Source organism: Molossus molossus, unplaced genomic scaffold (genome assembly GCF_014108415.1).
Source record: "Molossus molossus isolate mMolMol1 unplaced genomic scaffold, mMolMol1.p scaffold_m16_p_10, whole genome shotgun sequence".
Classification (NCBI taxonomy): Eukaryota; Metazoa; Chordata; class Mammalia; order Chiroptera; family Molossidae; genus Molossus; species Molossus molossus.
Window position 1 is genome coordinate 10,497,328 of NW_023425345.1, and position 24,308 is coordinate 10,521,635.

General features: G+C 49.0%; 1 protein-coding gene across 1 annotated transcript in view; it reads right to left on the minus strand.

Annotated features, from left to right (window-relative positions):
• RFX4 (regulatory factor X4) overlaps nucleotides 1-24,308 on the minus strand; it is a 126,908-nt gene that overhangs the window by 70,574 nt on the left and 32,026 nt on the right. The window contains exon 4 of the mRNA XM_036252990.1: nucleotides 17,359-17,482. Coding sequence (XP_036108883.1) covers nucleotides 17,359-17,482 — 124 coding nt within the window. The remainder of the gene's footprint in view (nucleotides 1-17,358; nucleotides 17,483-24,308) is intronic.

The following is a 24,308-nucleotide window of genomic DNA, read 5'->3' on the forward strand; positions in this document are numbered from 1 at the left end:
AATGAAGAAGGAATACGGAAAAATAAAAGTGGATGTTTGTTAGGGTAGAACAAAAAGAGTTTTGTATAACATTTGTGCAAGAAATCAGCCTTTTTTGCAAATAGGATTTTCTGACTAGAAATATTCCTAATTGACAAAGGCAGTTCAAGCTAGTTTAGAAACCAGCACCAAAAATAAACTCTAATGTTAGAGTGGTTTGTTGTTATTTTTTCTTTTCAAAACTAAATCATTCCTTTACCCTGAAAAAAACATGTAGATACTTTTTTAAAGGGGGATTTGTTGTTGTTGTTGTCATTGCTAAGCTTTAGTATTACTCGATTGAGGAGAATGAGCAAAGTTCTGAAATCTTTCTAAGTGTTTGTCCAAATAGTGTCCCGCGTAATGTCCACCGAGCCCACGGCAATGCCCATCCTCGGCCCAGGTACCAGGGCCCAGACTCGGGTCTGGAGACACACCAGAGAGCCAGCGGGACAGGAGACAGGCTTCTGGAGCTGCCTGCACTACCTCCATGAGGCAAGAAAACGTCCACTCAGTGTGTTTGTGATTCTTTGTGCTATGATCTTGAGGAGTCACCAAGTCTCGGAACGGGGTCTGTGAATCCACTGATCAATGTAGCTACGGCTCCCTCCGTAGCTGATGGGTTTTACTCACTCCCTCTGAATACTGTGTGGATCAATACATGCAGCTTTCCCATCTTTCCACTGAGCCACCCAAGACAGAAGCAGGAGTGACTCCCCTCTGTTCCCGACACGCGCCACCCATGTCCTGCTGACTCTGCCCAAGGCACGTGCTGAACTCAGCCACCTCTCCCCCGCCACTGCCCAGGCCGCCCAGGATCTCACCTGGGCCGCAGACACGCACCCGAGTGGTCGCCCTGCCTCCAGTCTTGCTTCCCCACCAACAGGATCTTTCTAAAATCCACATCTGCCCTGGCCCAGTGGGTCAGTTGGTTAAAGCGCTGTCCCCATACGCCAAGGTTGCAGGTGCAATCCCGACCGGTGCCGTGCGTGCAGAGAAGTAGAACAGCAGAGCGATGCCCCCCACCCCTCTCTCTCTCTCTCTCATTCTCTCTCTCTCTCCCTCCCTCCCTCCCTCCCTCCCTTCCTCCCTCCCTCTCCAAAATCAATAAAAGTAAAATCCAAATCTCATTTCATTTCCTTGTTGAAAACAGTGGGTGCCTTCTCTGCCTACACTGGATAAATATCCAGCCTCCCTGGGCTGGTCCCTGAAGCCCTCTGTGACCTCCCCCAGGCTCAAATCCAGCCCCTGCCCCGTGTGCTCCCCGAGCCCCGGGCGCATGCTCGTCCCTGTGCCTGGACCGCCAAACCCACGCTGCCGCTACTCAGCCCCAGGAGCTCCCCTCTTTCCCCGAGCCTGTCCCCTCCCCATGGGGCCTCCCCTGATGCGCGGCTCCCTAGCCAGGTGGAGGCAGCGGCATGCTGTCGTTCAGCACACTGGCTTTGGGGTCCAGTCCTGGCTCAGGCACCGTGCCAACCACTTTACGTGTGTTTGCTCAGGTGATCATCACAAGCCGGGTTCCACTGCTGTTCCCTTTGCCCAGCACTAAACTGAGGCTTGCAGGGGCCAAGTAACCCGCATAAAGTCACGCGGCTCACAAGATGTGGACCTGGGATTTGGGGTGCTCAGTCTGACTACCACACACTAGTATTGCCTCTGGAGGAATGAAGGTGTCCCACAGCCCCTCATTCCTTCTTTAACAGCAACCTGCATTTCTTTTATACCATAGTCCTGCATTTACATGTTAGGTATGTCTGAGCAATACATTTCCTGCTCCCATCTACTCTCCAGTGAAGATTTCTGTTCAATTCCCCTGTCTTTTGGAAATGTTCTGGTGGCCTCAGCTATGAACAGGATCTGAGAGCCCCGTCCCCAGGTGTGCTAGGGAACGAGGGAACAGCCTGTCCCCAGGTGTGCTAGGGAAAGAGGGAACAGCCTGTCCCCAGGTGTGCTAGGGAACGAGGGAACAGCCTGTCCCCAGGTGTGCTAGGGAAAGAGGGAACAGCCCCGTCCCCAGGTGTGCTAGGGAACGAGGGAACAGCCTGTCCCCAGGTGTGCTAGGGAAAGAGGGAACAGCCCTGTCCCCAGGTGTGCTAGGAAAAGAGGGAACAGCCTGTCCCCAGGTGTGCTAGGGAAAGAGGGAACAGCCCCGTCCCCAGGTGTGCTAGGGAAAGAGGGAACAGCCCCGTCCCCAGGTGTGCTAGGGAACGAGGGAACAGCCCCGTCCCCAGGTGTGCTAGGGAAAGAGGGGACAGCCTGTCCCCAGGTGTGCTAGGGAAAGAGGGAACAGCCCTGTCCCCGGGTGTGCTAGGGAAAGAGGGGACAGCCCCGTCCCCAGGTGTGCTAGGGAAAGAGGGAACAGCCTGTCCCCAGGTGTGCTAGGGAACGAGGGGACAGCTGAGTCGGCGGGCAGCCTGGTGTTTCCACTTCGATGAAATCTACCCGCATCCACCAAAGTGGAAATCAGACAAATAAACACCTCCTCTTCTGCTTAATAAAAACACCAACTAAGCAAAAGTCATTCTGTCTGGATAACTGAGGTCCCCAAGTGGATTTGCTGAGGGAACAATCCAGACCATTACCTGTCCACTCAGAGCCTCCGACAACGCTCTGCGGCAGCTGGGTCAGCCGAGGCCCCTTCGCCTGCAGCTCAGCACCGTGCAGCTCCTCTGGGCTGCCACCTTTTCTCTTCAAACGTCCTTACATGAGCCCCGAGCTCCATCCACATCACACTGCTTGGCGTTGATCGATTTTCTGAATGCATCCTGGCTTCTGGGCTCCACGCCGCTGCACCCTCTACCTGCCACTCTGTCCACCTCCTCACCACCTGTGCCCTGCAACCCCACCCATCAGCACGCACACTCCTCCGGGAACAGCCTTCCTGATTCCCTGACCAGGTAAGTAAGAGCTCGTCCTTCTCCAAACCACGATGGCACCTGGTACTTCTCGTCTGTGACCAAGTTGCATCCTTCCTCTAAGTTGAATGTATCCTGACTCTCCCCACATTGTCCCGTCTCTGCCAGTCCTGGGGTCACGCTCTGGCGCCTGGATTGCTACGATGGCCTCCCCATTGCCTCTGTCCAGTTATGCACAACACAATCACATCTGCATGAAGCCTCTAGACAAAGTCCAAACCCACCAGGTCCGCTCCCCTCTCCCCCTCCTCCCCCAATCTCCATGCTCCAGCCACATGGCACGTCTTTCAAGTTCATGAACACACTGCCTTCTCTCTTGCCCTGGCCTTTCTCATAGGCTGTTCTCATTTTCTAGAACCCTCTCTCCATGCCCTTGGTCTGCATAATGTCTACTCATCCTTCAAACCTAAACCTGTATCTTATTTTTTTCCAGAAATCTTCCCTGAGCCACTTGTTTGGGTTAAGTGACCATAGATAGTTACGTGGTCCATACAATCCTCATATCTTGTCAATCTACTCAGGCCTACAAAGTCCTTGGCCTGAGCCTATGCAACTCTACACAGACTGGACCTCCAGCCACATTTTCTACTACTCTTCCCCACTGTTGAGAAGCTGCAGCCTCAGTAACCACATAGGTCGCCTAATGGGACCTAGCCTGGATTCATTCAACAGCAAGTGATTATTGAACTCTACTACAGGCCAGACAATTTACCAGGCATTGACGGATAGAACACTGAGCAAAACAGAAACAGCCTTTATTTAGGAAGCTTACATTCTAGTAGGAGAAGACCAAAACTAAACAAAAAGTCAACATGTCTTACGTCAGATAAATGCTACAAGGAGAAACAAAAAAGCAGAATGAGGGAAATGGGATATGGAGGTGGGGTTGTTATTTTATTTAGGGTGATAAGGACTCAGTAATCAAATGTGACATTTGAGCGGTAGCCTAAAGGAAGTGAAGGAATAAAACCTGTGGATATCTGGGAGAAGAAAACTGCAAGCAGAGGAAACAGCCAGTGCAAAGGCCCTGGGGTAGGAGCTTGTTTGACATGTTTCGGGAAGAGCTAGGAACCCAATGTGACTGGACCAGAGCAAGTGCTAGGACAGAAGGTGAGGTCAGGAGGCTGAAAGGGGTGATGAGCAAGGCCATGGGGAGCCTCGTGGGTCTTTGTGAGCACTTGTGCTTTTACTCTGAATGAAATGCAGAAACATTAGAGGGCTTTGAGCAGGAAAGTGGGGAACAAGACTTGACTTACCTCTCAAAGGATGGCTCTGGTTGCTGTGTGGAGAATTGACTGGAGGGGGCGAGGGTAGAAGCAGGGAGACCAGTCAGAGAGCAGTGTGGTAGTCCAGGCAGGAGATACTATGGCTCAGATATCATTGACTCAATAAATGACTTGTTCCTCTTTTGTAGACCATTGAAGTTGTTTCCAATGCTGTGCTAATATAAGTAATGCCATAGGCAATACCATTTGCATAGTGATTTCTATTTTTATTGTTGACATTTTGCTTGGGGCTCTCCCCCCGCACCCCCACCCCGCATAATAGTTTCTCAAGTGTGGAGCTGCTTGATTAAAGGTGAGAAACATTTCAAGGGTCCTGAAGCGTACCGTCAATGTGCTTTCCACAAGGTGTAGAAGGGTATCATCCCCCTTGAAAGTGTGCTGAACTGAAAAGTGGCCCCCAGAAGATTTTTTTCTCTTTCTTGTATTTGAACAGCAGGTTTCTTGGTGTACAAAACACTCAGCTTACGGGCTTGAGGCAGGGTCAAGGGAGTAAGGGCGTGGGCCCCAGGCTTGTCTCCTGGGCTTTATGGGAAGGACGGAGGGTCCAAGTTCCATCTCAAGGGGGCTTCCATTTGCTTGTCACTGGATGTGGAGGTGGGGGGAATGGCCAGCTGCCAGGGAGGGGCTGGAGCAAGGGGTCCACATCTGTTAACACCCCTCTCTGTCTCTCTTACTCCGGTTTCCGCTAGTCATCACCCTTTTCCAGCCCCTGCTCTTCACGGACAGACCTAGCCCTCTACACTTCAGTCCTCTGATGGATTCCAGAGGATCCCCATTCAAACCGGGTTTTGGGATTCTGTGGTGTAGTATGGTGTCCTGAGCAATGTGTTTGTGCGGTTCGAATATTCAGTTCTGTTTGTCAAAATGCTTTTGATCTGAACATATTTGATGGCCAAATCCTCCCCTCCTTCCCGCAAAAGAGAAAAGGTCATTTCACATGAAGAACTCGGAGGAGAGGAATTCTGTGAAGAGGTGGGGTGGGGGATGGGAGGCTCTGCTGAACCACATCGCATTCTGCCCCAATGGAGGTCAAGACTTTTCCCACTCTGAGCAAAGAAAGGCTGGTGCAGACAGGCCTCCTCCTGCCAGCCCCAGCGAAACCCTGTGGGAAGGGAGTTTGCTTTTTTTTTCTCTTTCTTTCTTTTTAACTGTTTCTTATGGACTGAAAATTACAAATTATTCTCCTCTCCTTTCACTATATAATCAACTGTTCCCAGAATCTGAAAGCCCAGCACAGTTTAGCTGGAGTCGCAAAATGCAGGCTCGGTTCAGCCCCGCGAAGGCTGTTCAGCTTTTAATTTCTGGAGCCGGACTCAGCAAACAGTCCGGCACTTCTGTGGAGCTGAGAGCGCTTCGCTCCGCGGTTTGATAAATGAGCAGACGGCAGGCAGCCCGCTTTCTTTTTTTGTGCGGATCCAATGAAGCCTGCCTAAAGAACGCCACATGCTGTTCTAGCTAGTGATCTAACATTCCGCAGCAGCCAGCCTTCCAAATTCCCTTTAATTACTCGGAGTCCCACCCTTCTCCCTTTCAGCCTGGCAGATGGGCCGGGGGCTCCGCGGGGCTGGGGTGGGAAGTGGGGCGTCCCAGGAGAACGACTCTCTCGGGAGCTGTCGGGGTTCTCTGGTAGGTGGTGGTGGCCACGCTAGTCATCTCCCCAATCCCTTGCTCCAGGCCGAAGGGAACTCAGCATGCTGGCTTTCCTGACATAGTTCTGTGGGTTCGGTTTTCAAAAAAAACACAAGTGCGTTAGAGGTCAATATGCCTGAAACAGCATATTCAAACTGCTACCCTCTGTTACGGCAGGAAAGGGAGAAGGAGAGCAGGAACTGACACCCAGTGGGCATCACTGGGCACCAGCGGTTTTATAATCTTATCCTAAAACACTGGAGGAGAGTATGGTGATCCCCATTTCGCAGATGACATGCCGGGAGCCAAGGTGACTGATTCCGGCTGCTCAGATTCAGAGTCCGGCCGGTGGGAGAGGCAGGGATCTTGTTCCACTTTCTCTCCTGTTCTTCACTTTGATTGACACCCATGGGAGCCAGAGATGTGTCCACTGACTGTGCATGAAACACTGGACACCCTCTCTCGGTGTCACCTTGAGACACTTTCAGAGTCGCACAGGAAAGCCACTTGGTCTCACGACTCCATAGACGGGCTTTGTTTTATTTTGACCCCAAATCATATGATCTTCTTGATCCAGCTTTCTCTGTATACGTGGTCATCAGAACGGCTCTGAACAAAGGCTCTGGGTTGCTTCCAAAAATTCAGTCCGCCCTTGGCAGGCAACATTTTGCCACCAACAAGAAATGATCCCAAAGAAGTTCCAAAGTAGTGGAAAGCGCAGACCCTCCCGTACTGTGGAGGAGACAAACTCCCGGGATATGAAAAGTCAACTATGCTGAAACCAGTTTAAACACAGGACCTGCGGGTCTCGTTTCAGAGGTCACTCGGGTGTGGGAAAAGAGGACAGCCTTTTCAAATGGCAAGGAATTCGAAATCCGTACAATGACAAGTGACTGTTTCACGACAAGGTATTGTAGAAGGCTTGTGGCTGGTCTTAAACACACACACACAACTTTCCGAACGAGAGAGAGAAATGATGAGGGAAAGAGTTGGCCGAAGGGATTCTAACTGTTAAAACGTTAAATCTGAAAGTGGCATACTTGCTTTCTTTGTGGACAACCGACCTGGCCCCCTTTCTAGAGAAGAAAAAAATAATTAAGCCTGGCAGTATGAAGCAGGAGTTGTACAACACCCTACCTCAATGCTTCCATCTTGAAATGGGTGTTTGCCATAATAACCTTACTGTGCTGATATAACTCTATCCCTTTGATAATTATTTTTTATCCTCGCTTGAGGATATGTTTATTGATTTGTTTTTTATTTGAGAGAGAGAAACACTGATTAACTGCCTCCCAACTGGGGATCAAACCCTAAAACCTAGGTATGTGACCTGACCCGCAATGAAACCTGCAACATTTTGGTGTACAGGACGACACTCCAACCAATGAAGCCACTCGGCCAGGGCCATCAATAATTTTTTTGGTGGCACCTTCTGGGTACCAGGCACTGGTGTTCCATGGGGTAAAAATGTGGCAGGTTCCATAGGAAATTCCCCAAGAGAAATTTCAAAAATTTACAAGAAAGTATATCTAGTGCAACGAGAAAGAAATGGAATTTCAAATCATGTATATGGACTGACAAAGGATGAAAACCCCCTGGGCTAGGAAGGTAACAGTTAATCTGCTGTCCCTTGAGGGGCACCATGGATAACAATTCCAAGAAGTCCAAGAAGAGTCCACACGAGCCCAGGACTGGCCTTCAGCTGCCTGGGTGGGGGCATGTGCATGAGTCTGAGAAAAGACAGTTACCACTCACCGATTTAGCTAGAATGAGGTGAGTTACATAAGATACAGTTTCAGTCGAAACTGGAATAACTCTGAAGACGTTAATAAGAGAGGGTGAGGGGGTGATGGCAGTGTGTGAGGCAGGACGTTTTTAGAACAATTGTTCTCACATTTGTTCAGAAGGAAGAGCAGCTGGAAGAGTTGAAAATTGATATGTTAGTGAAGATATATTAAAACCGTCAAGTACTCAAGTCACGAAATGCTGCTGTGATAAACTGAAGTCGTAATTACACCTAACATGCGTCGAGAGTTCGTGTTTACCAGGCACTGTGCTAAGGAAGTCCTTTTAACAGTCATCATCTCAACAGTTCTTCAGGGGTTGCTATCATTTCCCCGTTTTACAGAGCAGGAAACTGAGGCCCAGGGCTATTAAGAAATCACCTAAGCTCGTACAGCTGGGAAGTAGTAGAGAGGGTATTTGAACCCGAACAATTTGATTTCAGAGTTTTGACAGTGCACAACACTAAGGACACCTGAAATAACAACACGTGGAGACTTGTGTGAAATGAGACATTCTGACACGGCCCCTCCACAGCAGATACTGGAGGTAAAGAATAACACGCGCGAGAATGTTGTAAGTGCATTCTGTGTCCTTGGGAAAGGCCCATCCCTGAAGGAGCCCAGGGATGCTCCCTGATCTGCTGCGGCCTCCAGGGGCGTGCAGGTGGCTCCAGGGCAGGGAGGGAGGCTGGGGGCGGATTACAAGGACTCCTGAGGAAGAGGACAGCCACGAAAATGAGAGGAAGCTTTGGCCTCATCTCCATTCCAGGAATACACGGCTACTTGGAGGCACGGGTCCCAAAACACAGTGGGTGGTTTTTTGTTGTGTGTTTTGGGGTTTTTTTTGTTTTGTTTTGTTTTTGCATTTATCTTCAGATAGAGCAGGAGGGAGAGAGGGAGGAAAAGAGAGAGAGAGAAGCATCGACGTGAAAGGGACACATCGAGTGGCTGCCACCCGCATGACCCCAACAGGGGCCGGGGACAAACTGCAACCGAGGTATGTGCCCTTAGCGGGAACCGAACCCAGGACTCTCTGGTCCGCGGGCCGACGCTCCAACCACTGAGCCAAGGTGGCCAGGGCTGTGTGTGTGCTGTGTTTTTGCATCACTCAAGCATGGCAAGCAGGGAGGAAGGAGCCAAACGTGCAAGGAAGCGCCACCCACAGCCCAAACTGCCAACCATCTCAAATCCTCATGGAAAAAAAGCAGGACACACATCAATTCCATCCTACAGGTACCTCTGTCGCCTCAGCTTCCTGTGCTCCAGCCTGCCCTGCAGAGGGCATCCAGAGGGCATCCCGAACCTTCCGACCCAGGCCTGCCTCTGAAAACCACGCAATCCCACTGCCCCCCGATGTCCTCATCTGCAAAATGAGGCAGCTGCACCGATAGATCGCCAAGTCCCCTTGACAGATTAACCGTATTTACACCGAGGTGTTAGCAACTATAAGAATGAATGAATGATCCTGCCTTGTTCCAGTGGCGTCTTACAGACTTCAGGAACGAGGGACTCGGGACATCAGCACGCCTTCAGGGAGGCTCTCCGCATGCTCACGTCACACTGTCACAGCTGCCCAGGGCCTGTCCGTGAACCCGCCTCTTCCTGCTGACCATAAGCCATGTCACCCTCATACAGTCGTGAGCTATCACATTGGAGCACGTGTGTTACTTTCCACGTGCTCCTCATTGAGACTACCCTGCACTCTCTCAGGATCCGGGTTCCATTTCAGGGTTGTAGCCCATCAGACGATACGTGGGGTCTAAAGATACAAACTCCCAGTTATAAGGTAAGTCAGTCCTGGAGATGCAGTGTCCGGCACGGTGATTATAGTTAACAATACTATAATGTATATATGAAAGTTGTTAAGATGGTACATCTTAGTTGTTTTTTTCTTTATTGATTTTTAGAGAGAGAGGAAGGGAGAGGGAGGGAGAGATAGAAACATCGATGAGAGAGAACATCAATTGGCCGCCTTCTGCACACCCCCAACTGGGGATTTGGCCTACAACCTGGCCCTGAACCAGTGACCTCTTGGTGCATGGGTCAACGCTCAACCACTGAGCTACACTGGCCGGGCAAGAAAGCACATCTTAAATATTCTCATCATAAGAAACAAATTGTAAATATGTGTGGTGATGAATGTTAACTAGATTTATTTTGGTGATCATTTCTCAATACATACATACATCAAATCAGTATGCTGTATACCTAAAACTAATACAATATTAAAGTCAATCAAAGAAAGAAGGCATGGATGTCTGAAATGCCCAGGTGGATAAAATGGGTAGCTGCCTACCTCCTTCCCTTTCTAACTAACCTCTAACTTTTAATTCCAGGAGGCAATGGACTACATTCTCCTGCCTCCCTGACAGCCAAGGTCAGTGAGATGCAGGGCGTCACAGGGCAGCGCCCTGGGAAAGGGCCTGAAGCGGGCTGACTTGCCTGGAGTTTTAACCTTCCCCCTCTTCCCTACTTCTTGCCTGGAACAGAGCCCTTGTTATCCAGCAGCCACTTTGGACCATGAGGTGACTGAGACATTGGAAGCCATCTGCTGGGTCTGGCAGCACGGAGAGGAGCCCAGGTCCCTGGTGCTCTTCTAGAGATGTCATACCAATGCTGGGTCACCTTCTTCCACACATAAGAAAGTCACACCACTCGTTTAGTAAAGTCACTGTTTGGAGAGGGGAAGGCCGTCTTCACCCACAGCGCCAACGCAATTCCAAAGGGATACACCTTCTGATTTGCACCCTGGGTTGATTTCACAGGGAGGGTTCAGCGGCCCTGAAGTCCGCGATCTCGTGAAATGGGAAGAAAAACCGCTTCTAGTTCACAGGGCTGCGTGAGGAGTCAGTGAGCCGAGGTGTGCAGAGGGCTTGGCCGCGCCCGCACAGAGCCGGCGTTACCATCAGTGTAATCCCTGGGTGCAAGGTGTTTCTGACTAATACGATGATCCTCACATATTTGTAGACTAACTTCTTCCCATTTGGTAGAAGGTGAGACTGAGGTTCAGAGAAGGACAGGGACCACCAGATCCTCAAGTTCAGGACCCCAAACTTGGCATTATTGGAAACTGCTGGCCTACAGCACATGGTGGACCTCAATAAAGGTCCTTTGAAGACAGTCTCGGCCTTTAAGCCTCGGCTGGCGCGCGTGTTACCACGCGGGGAAGGCAACCCCTTTCCAGGTGAGAGGTGCCCTCCCTGCTCAGAAAGCTGGGGCTCGTTGCTAAGCACGTAGTGCTCCATCCTTGTGCAGGCAGCGTTTTTGTTTGAGTTTCCAGAAGACCAGTGGGCGACAGAAGCAGTTGGTGGGATTAAACAGCCACTTCAGCTTCCGTGGGTCTCATAAGGCTGTGGGTTGGCAGAGAACAATGCCCGGTCCCTGGGGGCTCTCCTGGACTGACCTGGTTCTCTGGCTGCCCTCAACCCCACCCAAAAAGAGCCCGAAGCCGCCGCCTCTGCATCCCTGCAGTCCCGGGTGCTTACAGCGCACCTGCCATCCTGTTCCCAAGTCCTCACGTGCGCATGCCCCTTCTGCAGCCCTGCCCCGGAGGGCGCTCTCTTCTTCACTCTGGACCCCATCACCCAGCACGGGCCGGTCCACCGCAGAACGAGACCAGGGGATGCTGAACAAATGGGTGACCCGAAATGCTGAGGGAGGAGGCAGCATGGGAAATGCGGGCAGGGCCTCACAGTGCCTGGAACACGGGGGGAAGATGTGCAGCAGCCAGCACCATGATCCCTGAGAGCAGGCAGAGACTCCTCCCAAATTCCCTCATCCAGGAGGTTGCCCCGTGACTACTGACTCCACCAAAGTAAAGAAGAAACAAAAATACACACATACAACCTTTTACACGAAACCAGCCTCCACATACACCCGCACTCCCCCTGAAATAGCTTGTTCCGTATAAATAAGATGGTTAAGTCCATGGACTCGGGAGCCAGACTCCCCAGGCTCACATCCTGGATCCCTCGCTTACTGGGTGTATGACCGTGGGCAAATTACCTCACCTCTTTGGGACTCAGTTTTCCTGTCTATGAACTGTTGTTTGAAAGAGGGATGACGCTGATACATGTAAAGTGCTGAGAACAGCCAGGCACGCAGAAAGCCCATGTAACGGCTGCTGTTTTTATTAATTATGTGAGAAGCCTGGGAAGGCTGCTTTCATAGTTGGCTGCAGCGAGACACTTCTGCACCTGTCAGAGAGGACGGCCTGGGATCAGCTGGGGCAACTCAGCTGGTACGGTGTCCTGTGTGGGTCAGTTCTGATCCTTCCTGCCTTGTGTTTGCTTCGATTTACAGTTCTGTTCTTCTCTAAAATTTGATTTTACTGCTTTTTCTGGACAAGTAGGGTTGCCATGTTGGAAGTATTTTTTCTCCATCTGACAAGCCTGGAGGAAGCAGCGCAGGAGGGAAGGGGGGGTCCGGGAGAGCAGAAGGTCAGACCATACACTCCCTTTTCCCCACGGCAGGTCCCCTCGCCACGCGTGGTCAGACCCGAGCTGGGGGCGGGGGATGGGGACTGCAGGAGCATGGGGACTGGTCTTTCAATAGCTAAAAGAGAGTCTAAGTTATTGAAAAGAGACTTGTTCTTATAACCAGTCGCCAAGAAGCTCCTGAACCGGCCATGAAGCCGTCAGGGGTCCGAAGGGAGTCTGGCCGTAGCACGGTTGAAGGAGTGACTAGAGCACCACCCAGTTCGGTGGTTCCGACACCGGCCACACTGTGGGGCTCACCGGGGCATCTGAGAGTCAGGGTGGAACACTAGGCATGCGGTCAAAATCATGCAACACAAGGACAGAGCCACGGGGTGACTCCTCAGGGGGGCAGCAAGAGCAGCTGTGGGTGGTGGTCAGCTGGAGAGCACGTCCCCCAGCCAGTGGGGGGAGAGCCACAGGGGCTCCTCCAAACCCCACAGCTGGGCCCTTGCCCCCAGCACAGGGATGATGCTCACAGCAGAGGGCACTGACTGCTGGAGGAAGCACAAAGAGCACCAGCTGGTCAGAATGACTCCTGATGTCTTTCCCCGAAGCACCCTCTTCCCCTGCCCTGGAGGAGCCAGAAAAGAAGAGAGAAGGAGCCGGCTTCACCCCTTCACAGAGCAAATTCTGAGCCACTGGGAAGGGGAGGCTCTGACTTGAATGGAAGTTTTAACTTGGACCAAACTGCACTTTTTCATAGCTGAGAACGAGTTTAAATGATCTAACCAAGACCGGCGTGATGGCTGAGTACGGTCGGATGCTGGGGGTTCCCCTGTGATGTCATCAGAGGGCAGGTCAGGAGTAAGTGAAAATAGCCAGTTGCCACTGGTACATTAACAAGTTCACCCCTACTCAGCAAATGAGCTCATGGAAAACAGGTACAATGCCAATTTCATGTCGTTATGATACCACGTAAACAAATTCACATAAGTCAGATGGTTCATATGGCTCCTGGCCTACACTACCAATAAAAGTCACTCAACTTTTAACAAATATCTGAGAGTCTGTCATGTGCCAGGCACTGTTCTGGGAGCTGGGTGGTTACAGTGAACAAAAAAGTTCTCATGCAGCTTCCATTCTAGAGAAGGAAGCAGACAAAACCCAGCAACTAACATACATAGACATAGTATATAATATGTATTAGTCATATATATATGATAGTTATAATTAGGACATGTGCAATATATATAATATATAATATGTAGATAATATATAGAAAACAATATAATATAATATACAGTGATACAATATAGAGAGTTATATATACTATACATTAGTTATATCATGTATATGTTACTTTATTTTTTATTTATTTTTTTATTTTTTTTGGTACGTGCTCCTAGCAGGAACTGAACCTGGGACTCTCTGGTCCGCAGGCCAACGCTCCAACCGCTGAGCCAAACCGGCCAGGGCTATATGTTACTTTAATATATAATGATATAACACAGCGGTTCTCAACCTGTGGGTCGTGACCCCTTTGGGGGTCGAACGACCCTTTCACAGGGATCGCCTAAGACCATTGGAAAATACATATTTCCGATGGCACTTCATAACAGTAGCAAAATGACAGTTATGAAGTAGCAACGAAAATAATTTAATGGTTGGGGTCACCACAACATGAGGAACTGTATCAAAGGGCTGCGGCCTTAGGAAGGTTGAGAACCACTGATATAACAGATAATGATATATACTATATATTAGTGATATCATGTATATGACATATAATATATATATATCATATATGTATAAAATGGTACTTCAGTGATAAGTGCTATAAAGAGAAATAAAGCACAGTGAAGAAATAGAGAAGCTAGGATAGTGGGGCCGATTTTAGATAATGGTGATTTCTTCCGTCAGTAAAGCTTTTCAGTTTTTTAAAAAATGTTCTCATATGCTCTGTCCCATTTTATCCCTAGTAATTTGGTGAAGGATTATTCCGGTCTAAAGATAAGGAAATGGGTGCGCAGAAGAGGTTGTGACTCCAAGTCAGGTGACCTTCCGTTGCCCCGGCGACGGCAGGAGCAGGCCAAGCCCCGCCCCGTTCGGCTGGAAGCCTCCCGAGTTCCCCGCAGATCCTACACTAATTCTGGGACCTGAAGTCAGTGCACCATCCCTGGGAGCCAGTGCTGACAGGGCCTGGCCATAGCACTGGAGAGGACCTCTGTTTCAGCAAAGCAATCGCTGCTGTCCACTTTGTCAAGGCCAGTACCCCAGCGGGGGACACAGGGCGGGGACACCAGCACTAATGTCCATTTCAAAAACCTCTGCTCACTTGCAAGCTGGCGGGGAGATCACCACCAATCTAATTTTCCCCTGAAAACGAATTTGAAATATGGAACCTCGCCTGCTGTGAGTTAAAAGTTAACAGAGGAATCATGAGTTCAGAGGGACCTGTTCAAAGGAAGACCGTCCCCAGTGACACCCCAAGGTCTCAAGGAGATGGCAGCTGCGGCACACTGGGAGCCCTCGGGAAGGGCAATGTCTGGGATTTCAACTCAGTAAACTCAATGTGGAGCCTGCCTGCAGTGGCCACCAGCCGTCCTCCACCTACAGGGACGGCCACAGCTCGCAGTGCATTTGAAATCAATGGCCAGACAGCCGCAGGGCCTTTGCACTGGTGTTTTTACTACCGTTAGAGCACTTCATTGCATCTGGACTGGAGACAAGACAGATGTCTATTTGGATGTGTGGATGCTTATTTTAAGTACTATTTGGAAGCAGCTGGCACTGCACTTCTTCTTGGGGAGAAAGCAATATCTGGGGAAATATTTTGCATAGCCGTTTGGGGTAAATGAGACCTGTGAGCAGAGATGTCAGCAGTCACCAAGGATCAGGGAACAGGGGAAACTTGGTGGAGAGAAGAGAGGGGGGAGCAGAAGGAGGTGGCAGAGGAGGAATGAGGAGGCAGCAGAGGAGAGGGCGGGGAGCTGGCGGGTGGAGGACCACTGAGCCTCCCGTGCGGTGGGAGGCAGAACAGCATTCTGACATGTTGATGTCTGTTCCATAGGACGGGTTGGGATGTAAACCCCTCCTACAAACTCCAGTCTACTGGGATTACTCGGGCTCTCTTGTGCAAAGCCAAGAGGCCCCTGAATTTCATCCCTGGCTCACGGTGGCTCAGGACAGGGCTGTCTAATAAAACTTCCTGTGATGATAGAAATGTTCTATCTGTGCTCTCCAAGGCGGTCGCCTCGAGTTACATGTGGCCACTGGGCACTGGAAATATGGCTAGTGTGACTGAAGGACTTAATTTTATTTAAGTTACCAACCATATGTGGCCAGTGGCTACCGTACCGAGCCGCACGGGTGCAGAGAGCGGTGGGATATGCAGAAGGGAGAGCCCCAACTCAACATGACCCTGAGAACGCAAGTGCTCTGGGGTTTGCTGAAATCTTGGTGGTGAGCTTGAGACCTAAAATAGGAATGGAACTGGGGTTCGGGAGGAGGGGTAGGGGTAAATCAATTTTACCTAGATCACGAGGTCAAAGAAGCCCTAAGCTGACAAAGTATCTGAGAAAAAAAGGAATAGAAAGCCCTTACCTAGGCAAGTTGGAGTTTCTAGAAATAGTGAGTTTTGTTTGTTTGTTTGTTTTTGTTTTTTCCCCCCACCCAGAATCTAAGCTAACAAATGGCTATCTGTGTCTGCACACAAACATCTCATGGAGAATTCACAGCAACGACCGTTGTAACGGCACATGGCAGGTGTTACTAAGTATCTGAGCTATTAGACAGCTGAGTGAACAGTACCTTCCATCATCCACTGACATCCTCTCTCCTGAATCTGACCACACGCCCCTGAAGAAGGCCCAGGGGAGAGGGCTGAGGCTCAGAGAGGTTAAACGACAAGTCCAGGAGAGTTATGATTCTTGGTCTTGCATGTCACCCAACCTGTCCCTCCCTCTAAGAGGCCTTCTCTGGACTTTCCATCGCGGCCACTGAAGGGAGTGTGTAGCCACAAGTGAATGTTTCAGGACCACAGACACGTGACAGAGCTCCAGGTCCCACGCCTTCCTCGTGTGCTTTCCTTGGCTCGCCTGCTGAGGGTCTCCTCCCTGGTCTGTGAGCACCTCCTGCCAGGACCCGCACTGGGGTCTCTGCTGCCTAACCCTGCCGGCCACACCTCCCCCTCGGCTAACAGGGATGGACAGAAGAAATGAATGAGTGAAATGGCAAAGGGGGTTTCTCCCTTGACTTTTAAAACACTTCTTTTCACTTTGGAGAAATAGTGTCAGTGAATCACAAAAACACGTCTCCCTCCCTGAGTTGCCAGAACCTCTTCCCATTTATCAAGCGGAGTCAATTCTTAGCCACTCAGTTCTGGACTCTCCGGGGAGCCTGGCTCAGGTCTCACACGCTCTTTGTTTCACATGCTGATGACTTCTCTGTTGGGGATCTGCAAAGGGATCTCCTGACATCAATACACTGACCTCTTTCTGCCGTCCAGTCCTGCGATGCCTGTGCTCAGAGAACTGGTAGAAAAGAACAGGTCTGCCTGTTTTTTGTTATCAGGTGCAGTAAAAATTAGACATGGAGGAAAACAAGCGAATAAAAGGAGAAAGAACTTGGACGTATAGACTCCAGCTGAACAGGGTACGTTGGAAGTGTAAAAGTCCGGAGTTTTCTCTATCACACGAATGAACGCTCAGTCTGGAGTGCTCCCTCAGCCTTCCTCGGCCTGGCGGCTATGAATGGTCAGTAAGAGACATTTTTCGTAGACACAGCCCTGAGCGTGGAATATATTTCTATCATAAGATGGACAGAGGACAGCCAGGCCTGCAGTGACACGACAAACATCACCACCCCCAGCGGAGGCCGCCCAGACAGCCAAGCTACGAGACAAGGCCACTTCCCAGCCTCTCCACAGAGCCCCCGTTACAAAGCTGAGCAGTGTGCCGGTCCCGGGCTCCCTGACTGCGTATCCCACACTTGTGTGTTCAGTACTTGCCTTGCAGGAGAAAGAAATCACTTTCTGCAAATTAAGTACTGAGGAAATTCAAGTCAGACATTCCCTTTTCCCTTTATAATCTGTCTACATTATTTGACGTTTTTAATACTTTTGGTATTATTTTGTTTTGGCATTTGGTTTGGTATTCCTTTGTTAACCAGTGTTTAAACTTTTTACAGTGGAGTATTACAGCGAAGTTACCGAAGTTCAGCAACTTACAAAGATCCGATTAACGAGATTAAGAGCTGTGCATAACCGATTTAAAAGGGCGGGAGCATGAGCCTGGCGAGGCGGGCTCACCTTGCCGAAGCTGGCCGCGTTGACAGGCTGGGTGTCGTTCTTCTCGCAGAAATCCAGGTAGTGCATGTAGAGCGCGCTGCGAGGGATGCAGACCCCTTCTGCGATCTCGTAGTTCTCCTCCAGCCTGGGGGGATAAACGAACACCCAGTGAGCAAATCCCACGCAAGACAAGTATGGTCTTTCTAGTCCTCCTCCAGAGCGGGGTAGACCTCAGAAATAACCCTCTTCCTACAGATGGGCAAACCAAGGCCCAGGAGGACAAAGCAACCTGCCCAAGGTCATGATGGAGGTGGTAGGTGAGCGGGATCAGACTCCTGGCTCCTGTGGGTATGATCGCTGGTCACTTTTTTGGCCCAAATTCCCAGTCCTTCTTCTTGGTGCCGTCCTTGGCTTGGCTACATTCTGGGTCAACTGAGTTCCTCAAAATTGCAAAAATGATATAGGGTCTTGCAGGTACCCCACTCAGCCAAGCTTCAAACCACTCACTCGGTGAGTAGCCATTTCGAATGGTGTCAAAGTCAGAGAGCTTTTGGCTGACCACAGCAGTGGGTGGGGATGGCCTGGGAAAACAAGTGTCCTAGGACAGGCTGGACAGTCACTAACCTGCTGACTACAGGGAGGCTTTCTACCCACAGCAGGGAGCTGAACCTCTTGGTTTCTTTAGGATCTCCTTCTCGGCTACACTAGGGTTACATGATTCTATACTCACTACCTTCTTAATGAGGATAGGTCAGGGGTTCATGGTAGGGACTTTCAATTTGGGTCAAATTCTAGCCTTGTCACTTACTGGCTTGGTGACCTTGGACAAGTCACTCAACCTTGGGCCTGTTTGGAGGTGATGAGTACAGCCGCCTCATGAGGTTGTTGTGACAATCGGATGTGATATGGGACACGGGCCAGCAGGGTGCCTGGCACCCGGTAAGTCTTAGTAGGTGTTGGACCTCATCACCATCTATTTTTCTCTTCATAAAACATTTGTGGGGTCCAGAAGATGAGCTAGATATTTGGAACATAAATGCCCTGGACGGTTTGTTCAGTGGTTAGAGCATCAGCCCGTGGACCAGAGAGTCCTGGGTTTGGTTCCTGCTGAGGGCATGTACCTGGGTTGCAATTTGTCCCTGGCTCCGGTTGGGGTCGTGTGGGTGGCAGCCACTCGATGTGTCTCACATGGATGTTTCTTTCTCTCTCTCATCCCCCCTCTCTCCCTCCCACTCTGTCTGAGGATAGATGTCTCTCCCTCCCACTCTGTCTGAGGATAGATGCGGGAATGTCCTCGGGTGAGGATAAAAAAAAATTTTTTTTTAATTAAAAACAAAAGCAAACTAGATTTTTTTTCTTTCCACTTTAACACAAACACCAGAATATAAGCATCAAAAAGAATCCTGCCTCCTTTGCCACAGACACACTGGAAGGTTAAACACTTCTTCCAACAGAACTGCCGAGGCACATGCCTTGGGGGCTTCTCTGGGGGCCCTGCTGCCTTCAGAGCCTGGGGCACAACTGCTCAATACGCCCCCCAACAGAAGATGCTCCTCTGATCACGGATTGGGTTTTAGGAAACAACCCACAGTCATTTGGAATCAAGTTTGAGGGATAAAGCGAGTGGAATAACCCTTTTTCCCAAACTTTTTTTTTTTTTTTTTGCAGGGGGGAGGGTTGAAAAGAAGGCATGATTCTAAAGCAGTGACATAAATGTCCTCAAGTGGCTTCTAACTTTCCCCGAGGGCACTTGCCGAGGAAGTGGTCCAGCGCTGTCGTAACGGCAGTGGAATGAGGACACGGCCTCCCTAGGTGCCCACTTGAAAGGGGGGCTCTCGTCTGGCTCATTCTGACACGTGGTTGAAAGAAAATCAGTGCCGCCTTTCATCTTCAGACCCCGTGGATGTGTACAACCCTGGGGACGCTCGGATAAATGAGGAAGCCTGGTGCTGAGTGGTCCCTGGTCATCTCGTCCACCCCTCCTCCTTTTCTGGGAACGGGAACATTGAGTAACTCCTGACAGTTTTTAAAAGTGTTTCAGGAAATACTTGGTGCAATCCTTTCTGGGCAACCTAGTTCCTTGAATCTGAGTCACTTCTGTATCCTTGAAGTTCAGTATATTCCTTGGCACATAGCAGGTGCTCAATAACTATCTGATGAATAGAGTCATAGAGTCATTCAACAAATATCTGTTGATCTCTTATCACCCACCAGGTGCTGGGGATATCATGGCGAGAAACATGGTCCTTGTACGCAATACAGAGAACAGATTGATGGTGGACAGATGGATAAAGACGCAGGTAACCTTTAACAAATATTTACTGAATGCCTGGCAGCATTCTAAATATAGGGAAATGCCGGTGAATAAAACAAAGGCTCTGTCCTGAAAGGGCTTCCATTCTAGTGTATGTGTCCCTGGCATCATAACTCAGAACTCAAAATGTGTTCTTTTGTGGGGAAAGTGGTTTCACGTAGAGATTAGGTTCCTTAGGACAACCCTAAGCTTCAGGTCTGCCGTGAATGAAAATCAGCCCCCTAGCTTAGCTTGGACCCCTTCATGCCATTCATAATATTGTTTCTCTATCAAAAGGAGTTCAGAGGTCTAAATAACAAGCATATGCACAGAAGTATAGGGGCCATCGGAATAAGACTGCTTTCACAAACTGGGGGCTCACGGATACGCTTTGTTGGTCTGGACAGTGTTGACCCAACTTGGAAAATTCAGGACATTTCACATTGGAATCTGGATTTCTAGCTTCTTTGGAAAAGGCTGAGATCTGGCAACACCGGCCCCATATTCCCGCATGACAACTATGAGCCAGAATTACATATGTCCTCAAACTGGCTAGAGTCTTCCCTCCTCTGTATTTTTCTTACACCCAATCAATTTCCTGTTCCTAGTCTGGCTTCTGTTGGCTCTTGTGTTGATTTAAGACACGATCTATGCCCTAGTTCACTTTGTAGTTTAAGTGGGAGAAGAATGCACAGAACAAAGAAGATTTAAGTACTACACACTGCTGACCACAGGTGCAGTGGAAGGTGGGAAAGCAGAGAGATTACTGTTAGTTGAGAGCAGCTAATAAAGGTTTCAGGGATGAAGCGGAATTGCAACTTTGTAACAGCAGCAGCAGCCAGCATCTGGTGAGCTCTCACTAGGACCAGGCTGTGGGTATCAGAATCTCATCCGATGCTCACAATAACCCTATGAGGTAGGTATTATACCCATGTTTTAGATGAAATCTGAGGCTCCAAGAGTGGGACTCATATGCCCATGATCATGCAGCTAACTAGTAAATGAGAGTTTGTCTCACTTTATACCACTGTGGTATTCTCCAAGGTGGAGGGACGGGGTCCCACGCAAGGGAACCAGCAAGGATGAGAGACAAACATGGTATGTGCTTCGGGTGACGGAGATACTGGTCCGAGTGGAGAGGGATCTTGTGAAGGAGTATCTAAAAGGAAAGAACCATGGTGAGTGGTGTGGAGAGACTTGAAATGCCCACAGGAGAATATGGCCTCACATAAAGAGTTTAGCAACCCCTGGAGCAGAAGAGTTGCTACAAAAGTATTATTTTCAGAAGGCAATGAGGGGATACTTAGAGAATTAAAAAAATAAAGACTCAGAGGCAGGAAGACCTGAGTGTTTCTGGGATGCTGTAGAAATAAAAATAATGTCATCAATAACAGTAATTAACATTAATTTAAAGTTCAGTATGTTCTTTTTGCCAGCAATGGCTTGAATATTTCATAGGTTTCATCTCAGACTACTGACAGTTCCATTAACCACTGTCTTTAAAAAGCTTTGACTTCAACTCTTTAGACTACAGTGGAACATTCTACAGGTGAAGGCGTACACACCGGAACAATTTGGGCAGCAGGAACTTTGCGTGTGACAAGCTGCAGCAAGGGGGGAAAATAATCCTTTTTTTGCTAATGAGTTCCTAAACTTAATTTTGGCCAGAAAAATCCATAGGCACATTCAGCAAACATGGCATTTCAAACCATTCAGAATTCGTATTATAAAAGGCATATGAGCCTTTAACATGATAGGGGGCAGTTAAGTTTTTTAAAGCATGGGAATGGCATAATCAAGTTTATTTTTCAAAAAGGTCACTCTGGCACCTCTGTGATGGGTGGACAAGGTGGAGTAGAGAGGTCTGGCACACAGTGGCAGACTAATTAGTATTTGTTGAATGAATGAATGAATGAATGAATGAACGAACCAACCAACCAACCAACCAACAAACTGAGACCAATTGGGAGCTACAATAGTCCAGGCAAGAAATGATGGTGAATGAATTGAAGGAGCGGCGGAGGGAGCCCAGATAACATCTAGGGTGTGGGTCTCCTGTTGTCAGGTGTGAGAAGGGTAGGGAGCAGCCAGGGCATTTGCTCAGGTTCCTAACCCTGCTGAAAGGATACACAGGGCTTCATCCGCGAGATTAAAGAATGCAGGGAAAACAATGCTTCCAGATGCGGGCGCTGAAGAGCACAGGCCCCAGGTAAATTCCTGGGCTCCCCCCTCATAGGTTACTTTTCTTAAGCCCCCTGTGCTTGGTTTCTATTTGTTGTTCTTGTGGCTGGCTTGCTCATTAATTCTGGCCAAGAGATCAGGGTTAAAATACAAGATCAAGATGAAAATGCATCTCATTAAACAAACCCATAGCAGCAACCAACTATTTGAGTCAGATGGGGGTAGGTCATAGATCACACAGGCTGAGCTAATTAAATGGTTACTCGCCAAAGGCCAGAGCCTTCTAAATAACATTTCTACCCATGTCTTGTTCCTCTCGCCAGAGCTGCTGCTTCAAGGTATCTAGGTGGCTTACGACTGCACAGCTTTTTAATAAGCTCAATGAAGAAACAGATGTAATTGGCATTAAGGGCAACTTTGATGTTTAATGCGTTTGTACTATCAGGAACAGCATCATGACATCTTTCCCGAAACCTCCTCGCAGAATCCAGAGGGCCCGTGGGCGTGCTGAAGTCGCTGAGTGGAATGCCCGCTTCCCCACCAAGGCATGGCGGAAAGAAAGGCAGTTAATTATTTCTCTTCAGAGCTGATGAAATTTCCCCTTTTCCTCCTCACTTTTAGAGGACATCATTAGTCTGACAGGGTGAACAATGCTGCATTATACCTGGGCATTTTTAATGATCACACAAAAAATTCCCCATGTCTTCCATTTTCTGATCTTCTATTCAACAACTTGGTCATATTTGATTAGGACCGATCCTATTACGGAGCTAATGAACCCCGTGTACTAGCCAGCAGGAGTCATTAACCGTGGCATACATTTTTAAAAGACCTCCTCGCGAGGTTTTGGCATGTGGGCATCCTAGGGCACACGGAGGAAGCTTTCCATTAGCACTTGGTAATGAAGAGCAACGAGCACCTGGCATAATTGTCCCCTCTTCTCATTTTAAACCCAGGTTTTCTGATATGTACACACAGGCTTTCCGTTCAAAGTCTCTACTTCTCGATTCCTTGCACACGTGTCTAAAACAAAAAATTTTTTCTTGTATTTTACAAAGAGAAAAGAGAACAGGATTTAAAACAAACAAACCACTTTGCTGAATGTCAAAACTTGTGATTGAGGTTGTCAGAGACACATTCGCTGCCATAAACCACGCCCGTCCACCTTCCCTCTTCATCATTCCCTGTCTGTACACTACAAACAGGGCCACCTGTGCCCTAGCACACCTGTGGAGCGCTTCTCCGTGTCAGTGTGAAGAAGTGGAATTACTGGATGCACATATTAAAATATTAATGGGACTGCAAAATTGCCCATTCAAATAGCTTTACCAGGCCCTGGCTGGGTAGCTCAGTTGGTTGGAGTGTTGCCCCCATATGCCAAGGTTTTGGGTTCGATTCCCAGGTCAGGGCACATACAAGACTCAAACCACAAATGCATAAATAAGTGGAACAACAAATCCATGTTTCTCTCTCCCTAAAATCAATAAATAAAAAAAATTAAAAATAAGTTTTACCATTTTATATTTATGCAGCATAAATTTCCTCCCCTAACTTTTTAAAATCCTCACCTGAGGATATTTTTCCACTGATTTTTTAGATACACTGGGAGCGAAGGAGGGAGAGAGAAACATCAGTCGGTTGCTGCTCACATGACCCCAGCTGGGGCCAGTGATTGAACTTGTAACCGGAACCTGCGACTCTTTGGTCCTGGGGCTGAGGCTCTAACTGCTTGGCCAAACCATCCAAGGACAAAATCCCCTTTAAAAAAAAAATAGGAAACTAGCCCTGGCCGGTTTGGCTCAGCATTTAGAGCATCCCCCTGCAGACCAATGAGTTTCGGGTTCGATTCCAGTCAAGGGCACGTACCGTGGCTGCGGTTCATCCACGGCCCTGGTCCGTCAGGAGGCAGCCAGTCGATGTGTCTCTCTCACATCGATGTTGCTCTCTCTCTTCCTCTCTCTCCCTTCTCTCATTCTACCTGAAGATAAATAGAAATGTATCCTTGGGTGAGGATTTAAAAAAAAAAAAGGAACCTAGCTCCACAACACAGCATCTCCTTCTCTGAGACATTCACACCCCTCGTGTTGTCCTGCTTAATGAGCCTTTCTGCACCGCAGCTGCGGCTTCCAACAGGCGACTCCCACCTTCACGTTATCTAACACCTCTGGTTACTTTCAGAGCTAAAAACGTTCAGCTTCCCTTTCTGGAACTCACATTATGAAAGTAAATAATGTCATGTCATCATTGAATCAAGACTCAAGGCAGAGATCGGTGTAAAAGGTCAGGTATCGGTCACCGTCGACGAGTCTGGTCCAGGAGCCTGCCCTGGTCTGAACCGTCAACGCACTTCTTTGGAACACGGTCGAGCCCAATCCTCTACCTCTGGCCTCCAAGAACATTTTAAAGAGAAAGACTAATTTACGTTGTTTTATATTAATTTGAAATATTGAAAGCCCATCAAACACTCAGGGCTTCATTTTTATTTTTCCAAACGAAA